Genomic DNA, 17244 nt, shown 5'->3' with positions numbered 1-17244 from the left:
ATATGGCAACACTGTCCCAACAACTGGATAGGGAATGCAAACTAAACACATACTTTCAGCTAAACTAGCCCAGAATCCTGTCCTCCACAATGGCTCACTGACTGCAAAACCAAAGCCCAATGAAGACTGTCTCCATGGAAATGCATCCTCCAACAAAGTCTCCCCTCCACCATTTCCTCAATCCTATTTATAGAATGGTGGTGTGCTAGCTAGCTGGCAAACGATGAGTAACAGTAAGAGTGAGAATGGAAATGTCTAGTATCTCCACCACTCCGTGCTGCCCGTCTTTTTGCTCACAGCTTTATTTCAAATCAAAGGCTTTGAACGAGCGTTGACACACACACACACAGCTGACTGACAATCCCCAGCGTCACAAGAGAAAGCAGATTTTATTTGTGTATATGTGTATGTGTGTGTGTGCTGATGCAAGGCCTGCAGCGTATGTGCACACATCCACGTCAGACAGCATTGTGAAGACAACAGGCGGCTGGGTCATTGCTAACCTTCTCTGGCAGAAGGTCATGGGACCCTGCAGTCCAATGCTTCTTGACCTCCGTGTGTGGAATGAGGATGAGGAAATCACAGGTGTTTGAGGTCAACAGCCTCTTCCTCGGTCTCAATCAAGAGAAGGATGCGAATGCACAAGCACATGCACAAAAATGATCAAATAACAGGCTGGACTGGCATACCTATAGCACACTTGCACCATAGCATCTGCCAATTAAGTGAGCAACAGAAAGACGTGGTGCCCTGAAAGAAACAGTCACAGTCTAAAAACGCTGTAAGAACTCAAGGGAAAAGTCCTCCCCAACCATTCTGATCATGCAAATTAGTATTAGCCTACTTGAATGTCATACTTATTAATACCACGCTGCAGCTGCACCATGAAGATCAGGTCCTGCAAACAGCTTGGCATTAACTCAGTGACGGGGAACAACAATTATGGCTGTTGGCTTTCATTAACAAAGACACTCAGTCTCAGTGACTGCTGACAAAACCACAGGTCGCCATCATTTTATTGCTGCTGTTGTTATTATTGGATATCCCTTGTTAAACTGATGCACTGATACCACTGCAAGTCAAGAGTTAAGTGCTCTTTTAATCCAAAAAACAAATGAATTTCAGAATCTCGGACCGTCACGTCATCAACAAGGGATTATTGCAGCAGAGCTATTTACATAAGCAATTTACTTACTGCCCTGCTTCGCAGAGGTGCCTTTGAGACAAGATTGTATCTCTCACACTTTGTCCCCTCTAAGTCCTTACTGACTTTCTCGTACAGGAAGACAGCACACCACTTTACAAGGCAAGTCACAGGGTTTTAGAGTAGGCCATGATAGATTGCCTCCTTATTATTCTGGGTCAAATGACAATATCAATTTGTCAACTGTAGGAGATTTTTCTAAACAGTTTCTAATGGGTACAAGCGATCCCTTTAATACAGCATCTCTGGCTGTTTTGTGGTCAGCGTTGAAAACAATGGGTAGAACTGCTTTATGCCAATATATGATTTACAGCACAACAGTGCAAAGTACCTTCATTTTTCAGGTGGGTTTTTCAATTGACTTGATAATTCACAGGCTCTATATAATCGCTATCACATAAAATGACCCATACCATGATGGGAGTGTTCGTCCATCATCCGGTGCCTATAGTAGAGTTTACATTTTGTCATTCAACCAATGAGACATTCGTCAAAGGAAGACCCCAAGCAGATACACTGCAATACAATCCACAATAATACCACATAACATGCCTCCTATATAGTCAAAACTGTGATATGATCATTTGTCCATATTTCCCAGGTCTCGCAACATTTGCACAATACCCTTCTAATAGGATTACCTGGCCAAAACCTCCAATCCTCACAGAAACATATAGAATATCATTAAAATGAGTGGTTGGTGTGAATAAGGCTCCAAAGTGCTGAGGCAGCAAAAGGCAGTCTTAACCCCCAGCACCACGATAATGCACATTTGACCCCTCCCCACCTCTTCTCATGGCCACACAAGCTTAACTCGGCTCTCTGAGACAGGCATGCTCATACCATATATGTCTCAAACCATTGATCCACTTGTGCTGATATAGGAGTTAATTAAAAGAGACAAGGCTCAAAGCTCAGGTGCCTGACTCATTTAAAACCAGCAGTTAAGTCGTCAGAGGTCCCTATCAACAGGAAACCTATTAGAATCCCCACCTTGCAGAGCATCAAAAAACCACTCATGCACACTAAAAAAGAAACAGTCTGAAAAACGTGAGCTACGTTATGGATACGTTAGGTATGTTTAAGCCTGACCTGACCTGTGCCAGACATGTTTGTCTTGTCTCTCTGGTCTAGATAATCATTACAAAAAAAAAAACAATGGGACTTAAGGGCTTAGGGTCCATTGTTGGACAGAGGTGTGCACCTTTGTTTGTTTTCTCCACGGTGAATCCCCTGTGTGTGCTTTTGTCTACCATGGCCCTGCTACAATCTGGGTAATTACAGAGCAAACACACTGGGCGTGAGGCCGAAAAGACAGTCGTGCTTTCTGGGCCTCATTGACTCCCTGGATGTGCTCAGAGTCTGATCAATCTCCGTTCTTGACTTCTGGTTGTGTAATGAGGTTGTCACAAGCATCATTCAGAGAGCACAGGCGGCTCATTTCAGGCAGAGAGCGGGCTGGTGCTGGAAAAGTGAAGAGGGACAAAACAGAGATAGTGAAGTTTTGGGAGCACATGTAAACGGGCCTCAAAGCTCCTGGAGACACAACAAGAGATGAGAACAGCAGAGCCGGTTTTACTCTACGCATTATGTTGTTTGCGGGTGGCAGACATCTCTTTTCCTGTCATGAACTTTCAGACCACACACTGTCTCTGAGCAGCTGCCAGGCAACCACTTGTTCCTGTGCGCCTCACTTACTTCATGTTTAAAGGGCTCATCTGAACACATGAAAGGCAGACAGCTTCCTCAAACCTGGCCACGATTTTTTTTGTGATAAGAGCGCTGCATTTTCACGATTGAAGGTATGCAAATCCTTGAAATCATTAAAGGGCAACGTAACACAGCTAGCTGTCAGATCAAGGCTCCAGTGCCCCGTTTTTGCCCCATATTGTGTTTCAGCCATTTTAATGCCTACATGTTGCATCTGGTGGTCAGCCACAATTCATAGATCCTCAATTGTATATGTAAGTGTTGCTTTAATGGCTGTACCTGCCAGTAACGGCTTGAGTTTAATGGTTGTGGTGTACCAGGGAACATCACTGATTTTTCACAGATATTTCCTTTAGACTTTCTCTGGAAAAAAGAAAACAATCTTTCTTTTAATGAACACTGTAGGCTGGGAGCCGGATCAACTGACAGCGACATAAAGTGACTGTACACAGAGTTTACTCACTCAAAACAGTGGATTTACTGCTTAGCTACGCTTTGTCCTGTAATTAACAAAGTTGAATTTACATCTAGGTGCAATATGTTGAATGCGTTCCCCTCCTCATAAAACATTTGAGAAAGCCACTTCAAAAAAGTATTTTAGCGCATTACCACTTGTCAGCTTGCAGTCTTCTTTTTCCCTGCCCAATACTACACTGTTTTGGCACATTCTGAAACCATAAGCAAAGAATGTTCGTCGTGCACACACAACTTCAAACAACAGCAATTATGCTACTGTATAAACAAATGTATATTTTTAGTAATTCAACAACGCACTGATCAGGGAAACTTGTGCTGACATGCTGACAAGTTCAATATCCTCAAAATACCCTTAAAGGAACCACGTCAAATCTGCATGCCATTCTGACTTGCTCTTGGCACAAAGCGTGGAGTGGTAATATATGTATGCAAGTTTAAACAAGCTCCATTTTGACGGCTGTAACTAATATGTACCAACCACCCAGGGTAAAGAGGACCAAAGTGAGCTGATGCTAAATGGGAACAACAAACAGCAGCCGGCTTGGCACCACGCCTCTCTAAGCCACCATGGAGAGAGAATTCCTCTTGAGTCGACACACACTCCTCCCAAAAGCCACAATGACCTCAACACAAAGATGATGTCACAGTTCTCTATACATCCTGTTTAACCATGACCGGTGAAGCCCTCGTGTCTCTGGTAACCCAACACCAGCACCTTTCACCACGCAGATAAACTCTGAAATGCATGCAGATTTCCCTCCAGCAGAGCAGCCACATCTGTCCTTTACACTTCTGAGATCAACTGGCTTTATCAGAGGAGACAGTGGCCCGTGCTCTCAAATCACCGGCACACAAAAGGCGTAACGAACTTGAAAATGTCAAGCCCTCCTGCATTAACCCAGTGCATCGATCGAGCAGGAATAGGATTACTTATGAACTTCTGTGTGCGTGTGTGTGTGTGTGTGTGCGATTAGAGAGCCATTAGCATTTTTAAATTTGCAGGGGTCCTCTTTTGAAAGTGAGCTGCTTAGTAATTTGTGCGTTTTATTTGTTTTTCATGGTTTGTCTCCAACAGGTTTGTCTCTATTTTGGTTAAACCATAACCTAATGGAGCAGACTTGTGCTCTTAAATGCTCAGTAATGTATTACTAATTCTTCCAACTGAGTGTCTAAGCGACTTGTACGCATGCATAAATAATTTACAGGGCAATTATTCTCAAATCAGTTGTCGGTGATCTTGCATGCTCCCATCATACATGATAGCTCTCATTTAAATGTATGTCAGTGCTCATTATATTTTGGTGTAATTCTGAAGTTAGTATCAGCAGTTCTACCAAGTACAAAAAGAATAATTTGACTGAGGAGTTTTCCCTGTGTGTCGACTTATTTTACCAGAGAGAGTGTGATGGTTTAAAAACTCCAATTTCGAAGCAAACTGTGTTCCATGGTTAGACAGATGCAATAATCCTTTTGGTTGTGCTGGCAGTGAGATGGGAAAGCTATAATGAGAAGCAGTCCTTCTCACCCATTTTCGCTTCAGTGAAAGAGGTGAGCCTGAGGCCGAGGGAATCCTCACATCACACAACCCCAACATTCCTCTGAACATCTTCCCAGCCATTAATCCAACAGTAAAACAAGACTCATTCATACATAATGCTACCAATTCCAATTATGAGCTGCCTCACTGTTGACAGCTAAGCCAGTTTGTTCTCTCCTGCTTGCCCGTCTTATAGTGATACTTCTCCTTGCTGCCCTGCCCTGATATGATTGTCTTCTGCTTTTCACTGCAATTGTAATTTATGGATCCGCCAGATTCAATATACCATACTGTTTTCAATTCAATAAAGCAGCGCAATGTAGATAAGCGGGAGCATGGCAAGAATACTGCTGCGTAGAATGCAGCTGATACGAGCCGTATACACAATAATCTGCTTTCACTGTCATTAGGATACAAAGTCTGTCTAATCTTGACTCAGTGTGGGAGTTTCATCTGCAGCTCAGGAGCGCCCAAATGAGAGGGGCAAACATTCAAGTCGGAGGGTTTTACCTCTGAGTAAAGGTATGGACAGACCTGAATTAGTAAGATGATTTTTTATTTATTTATTTTTTTTTGCATGCTTTGGTAAAAAGGTAAGACAGAAATTGGGCTGGTAAGCAATAACTAGTTGCATGTATAAGTTGGCAGTGTTGTTGTTGAAAATGATGTGTAGACTGTACAGGAGGGGCCAAGGTCGTCTGCACCTGCTAAGAAGGCCGAGATCCTTTGGACTATGTAGGACAGTGTTAAAAACATTTTATGTCTCTGTGGTGGCATCTGCAGTTTTCCATGCAGTGGTCTGCTCGGGCTGTGGAAGCTCCGAGAGGAACAGAAAAAGACTACCTGGTCAGGAGAACTGGTTCTGTCCTGGACCGCCCTCTGGACACCATCGAGGAGGTGGGTGAGAGGAGGATGTAAGCCAAGCTGGCATCAATCATGCACAACCCATCCCACCCCCTGCATGAGACGGTAGGGTGCTTAAGCAGCTCCTTCAGCAACAGACTGCTACAGCCAGTGTGTAAGAAAGAACACTACTGCAGGTCCTTCATCCTAACAGTTGACATGATGTCATGTAGCACTGTGTTGATGCTGTTTTTCCCCAATTCTACATCATACACCCACCGTTTTTTGCACTACTGTTATCAATGCTAATATATGCTCACATTACATCTGGTGCAATGTCTAATTTGTTGTGTTTTTCTAAACTGTGCAATAACACTGTATTTACTATCCATTTTGGCAACAGTATTTTTATAAACTGTACATACTGTAGATATACATAGTTGATTTTTTTTTTTTTATTCTGTATCCTGTACACTTTTAATCTTGACCCGTCTGTGCCACTGTTTTTGCTTTTTTAATACTTTCTGGCTGCAACGACTTAATTTCCCCATTGTGGGATCAATAAAGTCTTATCTTATCTTATCTTTATTCATCAAAGCTTAACTGACACTAGGCGCTGTCAAAGTCCCTGCACTCGATCAGCATCCATCACACTCTGCCGCTTACATTAATTCACCGTGAACTTTTATAAACAATCAATACACCCTGACAAAAAAGGCACCACCCGACTAATTATCAGGATATTGGAGAGTCTTGATATTTTGCGGGCCAAAGGTCAATCAAATTGAACTCTACACAGCAAACTAGGGGGAATCAATTTACAACAGCAGAAAGGGACACATCCAGCAAAAGCAAGGTCAACAAACACACAAGTGCACTCAGGTGAGATATTAGCATACTAAAAATCATAACCATGAGCACTTACAGCTGTCCTACTTTTAAGATTGTCTGGCCTGCAGATACAACTGACCCGTCATATTATTCCCCCATTGTACTTTTGTTGTGTCTGCGTAATTTCAAACTGGCCAAGGTTTTATGTAAATGAAGATATAAAAATGTAATAAATGAATAAAACATGCTTTTCAAGTCCAAAGGAGACAACAACACAAATATTACAAACAGTATCTGACCTGAAGAATCAATACTCAGACGATGATCACAAGCAGCGTCATGTATGAGGCTGTTCTGACTTTGGCAGTAAATGTGCAGTACTTTCACAACTGCCGTCAAACTGAAGTGCAGTATGTTAAAAAAACAAAGCCATTGTCATGCTGGTTTAGGTGTGGAGGAGACAAACCTCAATTTGGAAATGCTTTCACATAACTGTCACACATTCTTTGACAGATTTGGGCATGCCTGACCTTCAAGCAAGCTAAATATGCGCAGTCTAATTCATACTGCTCACTTGGACCCATCATTGCCACAGATTAGTATTGCTGCCACATAACGAACCCAATCCCAAATCAAATAGCATGAAAGGCCGGGCTGCACATGACCTTCATAGGTTGTAGCAACAGCCTCACCTGCCCTCCTGGCAGAGGACGCCACCAACCCGGCATCCTCGAGATGAGAGGGGGTAACCAAGCGTTGCTTCCATCCATCATCACATTACACACGTTGGCCTAGTTTAATGTCCTTTTCAGACTTGACTGGAGACACGCTGGGCCACACAGAAACATGGGAAGCAGCTAATTAGTCTATGCCAACAGCAGAGGTTCACCAGCCATTTACCACTTCAAGGGTGAAATCTCCTCTAGAGTACTAATGAGGACTTGGTTCATCACAATAATTTTATCCATTACAAAACAGAATCTCTGTAATGAACACCGATGAACAGAAGCATGTAGCCCCTCAGTCTAGTAAGAACTTTAAAAGCATGAAAACAATACTGTATATACAAACAAGGGGGGTTGGGGACATTTCAGCTAAGTGTCTAATACTTCCAGGACGGTACTTTTGACCACAGGGCAAACAGCTGGTGAGCATGAGAAAGTTACTGAACTGAGCAGGTGCTGTAATGTGATTGACTCAGAGAGCACGGGGAAATGAGTAGAGGAAAGCACAGGGGAAACACGACACGCACCAGCATATGTGTGGAGATCTAGCAGAGCCTAAGAGGGAGAAGCAAGGAGAAAGTTTTCTCCCCATTCCTATAAATTAGCTGAAAATACCTCTTTTTTTTCATATAGTGATTAACTACACAGCTGTTCATGGAGCACGTGTCTAAATACCTGCAGTAGAAGCTGTTTTGCATGTTGTCCTAAGAGGGGTACTTCCAGCTACAGCAGCACATCAAGAAGTACCATAAGATGTTGTAATATGATTATCACTGTACAATACCCAACACATGCAGTATACTGAACCACTTTAGTCAATGAGATGTTGAAACACAGTTAGGAAATGTTAGCTGTTCAGTTCCTCCAGTCCAATATGAAACACTGCTTCTTTCACCAATAACTGTGTCAACACTCCACTGTGATGAATCCCATCTCAGGCTTTAGCTCAACCACCTCCCAGACTTGTCAGCCTAATTGTAATGGAAACAGTGAGAAGGATGATGGAGACTCTGTAGAAAACTGTCAAAAAAAAAGGTGCAGCTGAACAAATGCACCACTCTCAGTTTCAGAGCAGAACGCCTGCCAGGTCAGCCATACAGCTCCCGGACCGTAGCAGATGTTGGAAATTACTCTGGCTACTGCTCGCCGGGTTGATCGCCACTTGAGCTGACAGAAGCTCTGTCAGAAAAAGAACCACTAAAGCCATCAGCATTTCATCACTGCACCAAGATGACAACACACACCGAAAATGCAGGTCTCACAGGTACAAATGAGACAAACGGGTTTGTTCACCCTGACGTTTGAGGTAGTGAAGGCCTGAATGTACTCCAAAAGGGACGCATACATGGACAGCTGCACATGCAGTAGTTCTTTTATACTCCTTTGTGGAGTCCTCTTGGAAGACATATTCCCCACGTGTGCAGACGTATTCCAAAGCTTGTTATAGCGTAGTAGGTACAATTTTAAACACCCTGGAAATTCTTGGGGAACATCTTGACAATTGAGGCATGCTGGCCGATTAAATATCAGCAGGATCTTGGTTGTTTCTTGACACAACTTTAAAAATAGTGTTGGAAAGGAAGAAATAATATGATTGTGTGCTAAGTGTACCAGCCAGGTTGTTCCAGAACAGACAGTAACAAGAGTTCTGTCTCAACTAGACAGTAAATGTTAGGTAGATGGAATTTAAAAGCCTTTTTTCTGTCATTGCTGCACATTTAGCAAGCACCTATTTTTCCTCACAATCCTACTTTTCCACTGTTGTTTGCTCATTTGATTATCAAACGACGAGTATGTTCTAGGAGTCCACCTTTCGCCTCACCTTTTACCTTTATCCCCTGGCCATGCACAAACAAATGAGAGCAAACAGCACTGTTAAAAGGGACACAGCGCTTTACTAACAAAACAAAGGATTTGACGTCGTAGCAACATGGCTTCATTTCTGGAAAAAACGTTCCCAGAGCAAACAATGCACACACATCGGTCACAGCTTGCGACAAATTCAAGGTTTTACCAGCCACTGGAGTCCTCCACAAGGACAAATACATCAAGGGACAGTCATTCTGTATCTAGACATTGGTCTAACTAAGATAGCTTACCACTGACGCAGAGTGCCTGGCCTGCTTGCCTGTACAAGATTGGCTGCCTCTCCTCTATTTCCTGTTCATTGCTCTACAGCCCACTATCTAAAACTAATTCAAACACTGGAGAAGGAAGCAGTCAGCAGTGGACTGAGCTACTCAGTTGTTTGGCTTAGTGGGGATAGATATAAAACTGGCACTTCAACGTTTTCTGATTTCTGAATGATCATTGGTCCGAGACCAGAATTAGCAGACCAATGTGCAAATTGTTTCATTCAGTCTTTTTAATAGTGATATTCCGTTTATATATCCCATTTCACTTTCTTTTTTCTTTTCTTTTTTTTTTACAGGGGGTCTTCTGGAGTTTCTCCTTGTCCTTAAGGCTTGATACAACTTCACTGAATTAGTTCTTCATGTCTTTTACTATAAAGCAACTGCCACTGCCTAAGCCAGTTTATGCTAATGTGGAAATTGGAAAGCACATAACGATCAGCAGCAGGGTGCATGGCATGATATATGAACTGAATGAAACATCCATCAACAAATCAATCTTTTTTTTTTTTTTTGCTTTTCTGAAACTATACCTTTGGCTCCCTGAAATTCTATATCTCATATTATCTCACATGAGTGTATGAATCCCCACAGGGAATCTGAGATCAATTTTCTCACCCACTAAAGAAAACCCTCTAAATTGCACTTCATGCCCATTAAAATTGCCTCAGAGTACAGATAGTAATCCAATATCAAAGGAACAGTACAGCCATGCTGACCAGAGCTTATTAAGATCTCCAGCAGAAGTACCAGATATGATAAGACCTGAGAACAGACATGCAGGTTGTCCTTTCCCGATATCAGGAAACACTTGATTCAGCTTCTGCACAGAAATATCATCAATTATTTTCCATACATGAGAAGAATGCAATCATTCATGAATCTTTCCCACATGACTGACAGCTAATGTGACAGGTCATTCTTCATTTCATGTCAAAATGTCAGGTCCTCCATGCAACACGCCTAGCTCCACTCTCAGTCATACATGTAAATGTGAGTTTGTGAATGGAGCAATACACCAGGTTGTCCATAAAGTGCAGGATCACATTAATGAAACTGACTGCGTGGACAGGTTTATCAATCATTCAGCCATCTTATCATCTTTAAAGCACACCACAGCTACAAAAGCTGACAGTCACTCTCTTATCGCACTAATCCGGATAACTTCAGCACTGAGCCCGAGAAGGCAGCAGGGATAAATTAGTTTACTCCTCCACTGATTGGATTAAAAGCCAGGAGTGGGCCTCGACCCCCTGGCCCCAAACACTAGGGCCACCAAGTGCTCAGCTTTAATGAACATGTTGACTTAAACGGAAATAAATAACTAAAGAAACCATGATTTGATTTCTCACTGTCAAACCCTATATTTTACACACAATATATGGAAATATTAACTTGATGTGCTCATTCCACAGAAAACCCTTCCACCTGTGATTTATAACCCTCTTACAAGGACTGGTTATTTGCAATGAAACAACTCCCCTGCCACGGCATTTTATATGACAGCTGACTCAATAGTAATCCGGCACAGGTTAAATGTGAACCTTGGAGCTCACTGTCTGCTTTGCACGCCTGGGGAGTTCACCCATGATGTCTGCACCACGTTACACAAGAAGCAGTCAGAGCTGTGACTCTGCTGGCTGCATGAAACTGAGCTCCGGAGAGCATTACTTGTGTCTTCTGAGGAACACATCCCGATAAGAGACACTGCATGCTTAATGGCAGTTCATAAATACGTGTCCCACTGCAGCTTTATAGACACAAGTCAAGTAAGCGAGAGTTCCCACACTGCGGTGAAGGGCTCACAAATGAACACAGAAGCTTGGCTGTCACACTGTGACAGGGCCGCGTTAGGAGCTGCAGCAGCAACGCTTCGATGGACGAAGACACAATATGACGGGCAAACAAAACTATAACCTGAGCGGACTGACATAAAATGAAAACTTATTTGGGCCAGCTCTGCCGAACACAGCGAGCTGCAACTCACTCTGGAAAATCACTTAAGGTTTTAAATAGGCCTACCTATTTTAGAAGAGGGGAGAATATTACCTCTCCACAGGGGTAATGTGCTCTATTGTAATAGTTCACAGTGGGCGACAGCACCAAGGGCCAGTGTAGAGATGTGGACCAACTGAGTGTATTCTGACAGCTACTTAACCTCCAGGGCAGCCTGTCTCACAGGAAGGAGAGCCTCATTTAATTTCCTTTAAAGTCCTCTGGCAAGTGTGTTTGGATAAGGTAAAAGTAAAAAAGGGGAAAACACGAGGAAGACAGGAAGGATATTGCAAAATAAATAGAGATTTAGTAACAGAAGAGAAGGAGAGAAAGGGGGTGGATCGGGTGTCAAAAGGAAGTCTCACAAAACATCACAGCAGTATTCCTAGCTTCAGCGAAGGGGGGCCGGTCTCTCCCGGCCTGCAATGACTTCCTCATTCTTACGGATTCAAGTCCATCCTGTGCCTCACCTCCCTCCTCAGGCAGCTGCTGTAAAGGCTTGCAGTGTCACCCGAGGGAGTGGGTCACAGAGGCGGAACAAGCTGTGCAACTGCTGCATTGTAGTGATAGTTCTGTAAACACGTTTGTCTTCCTCTTATTGTGAGCATTTTTGTGGCTGCATCAATTGCTACTGTGTAAAAGACCCGCATCAGCTTGCAGGAAAACCCAGGATCTCCCAGCTGAATGGGGAAACACCCGCAGGGAGGGGAGAAAGAGCAGGCTGGCTGGAGAGTCTGACATCATCCAAGTGTGGACTTCCATGTTTCTGTGAAGTCTCATATGTGTGTGTGTGTGTGTGTGTGTGTGTGTGTGTGTGATATCTCGTTCTTTCTCATATAGTCACACAAGCACAACTGTAGTTTCCCTCTCAAGCTCTGGGCTGACATTCATTATTCTGAGTTTCTGCTACTGCACCACCACACAGACGCTGCAGCTCACACACCGTGCAGAGGCAGAGTGAGATGAGGGGAACCATCGGTCATACGCTGTCAACCAAACCATCAGGAAGCTGCAGCCTGTGAGAGCTGCTCACACCACACATCCTCACTGCAACAGCGCAAAAATAAGACACCCATCCCCGGCCGTCGGCAATGAAACCAATCCCAACATCTGCTGCAGAAATAAACCAACACCTTCAACCGGATCGCGTTCAGATCCAGCACAACGATCAGAACCAGCGCTGCCTGGAAAAAAAAAATTATGCACGCAAACTTGAAGGACGCGGGAGAAAACATGCGATATGAGGCTTTACGTGAAAGCAGGGCAGAGTGTCTGAGGGCTAGTTACAGTAAACGGCGGGGCAGCGCCAGTGGGGTGTTGATGGGCTTCAGCCAGCGCTCAAAAAAAAAAAAAAAAAAAAAAAAAACTGCATTGCCTCTGTCAAAGCTCCACGTCCCGCTGTGGATTAAAACAACACCACGATCCCGGGTTGGGGTACATATCATGACTCATCCCGTGCCTCACCTCTTCCGTGAAGCGCAATGTGAAGAAAAGACATGAACGGAAAATCTTGAGGCTAGTTAGCTTTACTTCCTTAGCCAGCCCAGCCCGCCGCCGCTGCTTCTCTCTCCGGTCCAGCCCGCCCGCCTTCCTGCCTGCCTGCCTGCCCGCCCGGTCCTACACCTCTCTCCTGTGCGCACAGATGTCCTGGGACTTACCGGTCTTATGTGCTGATGATGTCGCTGTGAAGAGACAACAAGTGCGGGGAGGCTGCCGGCCACCGCTCCGCTGCTCCGGGACAACAGGAGTACTGATCTGCACACTTTCGCAGCCATCTCTGTAGTGAAACCTCGCCGGGAAGGAGACTGCTGCGGGCGGACCGAGACGCACCAAGGGGAAGAGGGAGGGTGGTGGGCGGGTTGCGGGGCTGGACTACGGCTTCATACACATGCCCAGTGCTGCACCAGTACGCAAAACATAAAACACTTTGTGTGCTGGCTAATTCAAAACATGCTCAGGCTGCATGTCACTTGTCGCAACAACAAACACATGCATCTCTCAGTAATGCTACTGAAGGTCAGGAAAGTGCGACTGTCATATAATAAACCAGAGTGTGCAAATGGGGCAGTGGTGTGTTTGGAGGGGGGCGAGCTAAATGAGTGAAAGTGAGATTTCACCACATTTCGGTTTACTCGGAATTATTCCGTCAAATTCACAGAGTGGAAGAAGAAACTAACCACAGCTTCCTCTTGATATCATCTCCATTACAACCTCTGTTAACACTATCTCAGCGGAGGGATACAGTGAGATAAATGTGTTGAATAGTTTAAGTAGGCATTATAGTGACACTACAGGAGATTAAATAGCTGTCACTCCCGATAGTAAAGGATATATAGGAGATTAGAACAGCCCACTATAAACTCAGCCTTGAGTTACTTTCTTCAAATTAATTCTCAAAGTCTCTGTTGGATTATTATGGTGACTTGTAACAAAAAAAGCATGCAGACTTAAATTCCTTTGCAATAGAGCTACAGTCACCGGTGTACAGCTTCGTGATTTCTTTTTATTGTTTGTTTTGTTCTTTAGCTTTTGCATGCTCTAATTAAAACAAGTAATCATGGGTACAGGTATACAGTGTAGGAGATGATGTCCTGTCCTTATGTATAGACCCACTTGCTCAACCATTACTGCGACAAAAAGACGTCCCTGAAACTGCAGAGCCGGCTTACACTTTAAAGATTTCCTGCTTTCTTGAAAGAGGCAGACACAATATCACTTGTCTGAATGTCTCTGTGTTAGGCCGTGTCTTGGCAGACTTGCTGTCACTGGCCACACCATCCATTCCCCAATAACTGTGTCTAATATTAGCTTGTCCTTCAGTCACTCTTGTGACTATGTCCCAAAAGAGCAGCGTACAGGATCAAATCTAATTGAACTGATCTTCAGTGACTTTTAAACAGCACGGGCGGCTTCCTGATGTACAAGCACTTTAATGCATTTCAGGGTTTCTGTCCCCAAATGGCAGAACATGAGGGCAAGCATTCAAGTATGAATGGTTTTGTTTTTACCAGACTCACTCAACTAGTGCAAAGGTAGGTAATAGGAATGGTAATGGGTCCATTTGGTTGATGAATGTCAAGGAGACTCCCCTCTGTGGAATGTGGGAAACATGTTCGCCCTCATCTGAGACCAAACCTGTCATATAACACAGCCTGACACGCCTGTATTGGTCAAAGGAGTAACCAGATAACATGCACTTACTTTTTTAATTGTTCACATCAAAGAGCACATGCAAGCACCATTTCACTGCAGTAATTCGTATGACAACATGGCTTCATGGGATAAGAAATAGAGATTTTTTTTTAATGGAGATTGTTGTTGATTGTGCTTGTCTTCTAATGTTATTGCTCCAGAATTCATCCCAGCTTCTTCTGTACTTCCTCAGGTGCAGTGCATCAAACTGTGTGGGCGATGCAATTTAAATGCAAATTCTCAGCCATGGACAAGGACCTGCTTAAGGCCTCAAGGCTGCATTGATTCACAAAGCAAATCTTTGTGTGGTGCCAAATACTACTAGGCAGCGGTTTCCATAAACCTTAACAGTACTGCTGTAACTACACTATGACTGTGCATTTGCACATGGTGTGTCGGCAGCGTAAACAAAAGAAGCTACAGTAAACTGAAAAATACCCGGATGTATTAGATTTCATCAGGTCATTTAAGTTATGAGAGACTTTGGATGGTTTTGTTTGTACTGTGAAATGTGTTTGCAATGTTAAATCAGTGTAATCATCCCTTAGTAAGAAAGCTATACAAAGGCAATATCAGGTTTATCTTATCTACTCTACTCGACATCAAATTATCATAGTATTTTTGATGGGTATATTTAACAGGATTCATGAAAACCAGTTTAAAACCACTTTAATACAAGCATCAACTGCATGACTGGTGGTGTATGAAACATAAAATATGAAATAGGTAGAGACAGTACAGATGCAAGACAGCAAGATTCTGTACTGGTGTCTCTACTACCTTTAAATGTTGTTGAGTCAGTAAAAATATGTCTTAGAATGGTTGCTTTGACCTGAAAAAAAAAAAAAAAAGAATAAAAAAACAAAAAACAAGAGCAATTCACATTTATAGTCCACAGTTACTTTCAGACAGACACTGATTTTCATTTCAAAATGTGCCACATAAACTCCAGTTTCAATTGTGTTAAAGTTCTGAATTCAAGCATTCAAGTTGAGCGTGACGAATTTAAACCAATCTAAATTTAAGTAATTCAAATATAATCTCTGCTGACTCTAATCTTTTTGTTTACAGTTGTCCCCCATCTGCAAAATCAAAAAAAACTTTAAAAGAGACTGAACTGCTTTTAAAAGCTCCCTGCCCCCATATCTGAAGGTCAGAAGATAAATGAATTGAGCAGAGCACAAAAAGGGGTGTGTATGCATGCCTGTGTGCATGTGTGTGCGTGTGTCTATGCATGAGTCTACTAGCAGCACAAAAGAACCCCTCCCATGGTTCTACGAAAAAGGTAATGCTCAAAGCAAGCGTGGGTGTGTAACTCCTATTTCATCACAATACCAGTACATACTATAAACACAGGCCTAATTAGGCAGAGTGTGCAGCCTGTCTTTTCTTGCTTACTCTTACACACAGAACAGCTCACACCACACATCAGTATGACTGCTGAAACTGGAGCCGGCTTTTGTCTGCAGGTCTTCACCTGAGCCATCTTTCACCATTACACAGAGGCGCAGCTTGTGGATCAGGTTTCATCACAGTTTTCATTGTGCAAATCGGCTCAGCTGGAACTTGTCTTGAGTGCACAGAATTGGCTGTGGTCTGTATAAAACCAGTACTCCACTATGGATTCACAAGTGCACTCTTAGCGTAACACTCAAAGAGTGTGACCCCCTCTTAAACTAAACACAAGTCACAGTGGTAGCAACACTGTCGTTATGTACTAAAAACAGTTGAGCTGTAGAGGCACTCTTGTGGGCCTGTCTTATCTCCTGCTCCACCTTTGCACTGCCACAATGGCAGGATGAATGGGACGCACTGCTATTGTGTAGATTTCTGTTGCATTTCAGTACAAAGGCTGCAAGGCAAGGCAAATAGTTATCCTACACACTTAACCTTCAGCCCTAAGACTGACTAAGCAGGAGCGCTACAGTCAGAGAGTGGAATTTTGACTAAGAAAACAACTTGTTTTTTTTAAGGTTTACAAGACTGTTAGATGGTCCCTAAAGATTCCCTCTAAACATGTTTTAAGATGTATATAAAACACTGTATTTGACTAATAATGTGTTTCTGATATGATTTATGCCCAAAAAAGTTCTACTATTTTGTTAAAATCCTTAAAATCACATCTACTTCTTCATTAATTTTAGAAGAGGGGGACTTTAAGGCCTAATGTCTAACAAGCCTGGACAGTGAACCCTACACCACAACCAGACAAGTTCAGACATGATGACATATCTAAAAACAGTCCGGTCATGAGCTATTAGCAGCTATTCCTATCCAGCTGGTTCAGACTGATCATTTGTGTGTGTTTTGAATGACATTTGAATGTGTCATGTGTCTATTGTGTATGTTTTAGGTGTGTACTACAGGGCTGGCTTTTGGGGAGCTCATTAGTTCCAATCTCCAAACCGGTCTTTTGGACAATTTAAAGAACTTATTTGCATGTTTATGAGAATATTAAAAGACTGACACAGGGTTTGTGCACAAGATGAATGGCTTTGAATTAGAGACATAAGCAATGCCATTGTGGACACCTGCGCTGAGATTATTACTGTTTGCAAAGCTATTCAAATTCAATATGAAATTTCAATAGCTGACAAT

General features: G+C 43.0%; 1 protein-coding gene across 1 annotated transcript in view; it reads right to left on the bottom strand.

The window, feature by feature from the left end:
• Positions 1 to 13264, bottom strand: part of mcu (mitochondrial calcium uniporter) — a 54959-nt gene extending 41695 nt beyond the window's left edge. Inside the window, exon 1 of the mRNA XM_076743147.1 lies at positions 13113 to 13264. Coding sequence (XP_076599262.1) covers positions 13113 to 13229 — 117 coding nt within the window. The 5' untranslated portion in view covers positions 13230 to 13264. The remainder of the gene's footprint in view (positions 1 to 13112) is intronic.
• Between the last annotated feature and the right edge of the window lie 3980 nt (positions 13265 to 17244).

Source organism: Chaetodon auriga, chromosome 11, assembly GCF_051107435.1.
Source record: "Chaetodon auriga isolate fChaAug3 chromosome 11, fChaAug3.hap1, whole genome shotgun sequence".
NCBI classification, from domain to species: Eukaryota; Metazoa; Chordata; class Actinopteri; order Chaetodontiformes; family Chaetodontidae; genus Chaetodon; species Chaetodon auriga.
This window is presented reverse-complemented; position numbering and strand designations above follow the sequence as displayed.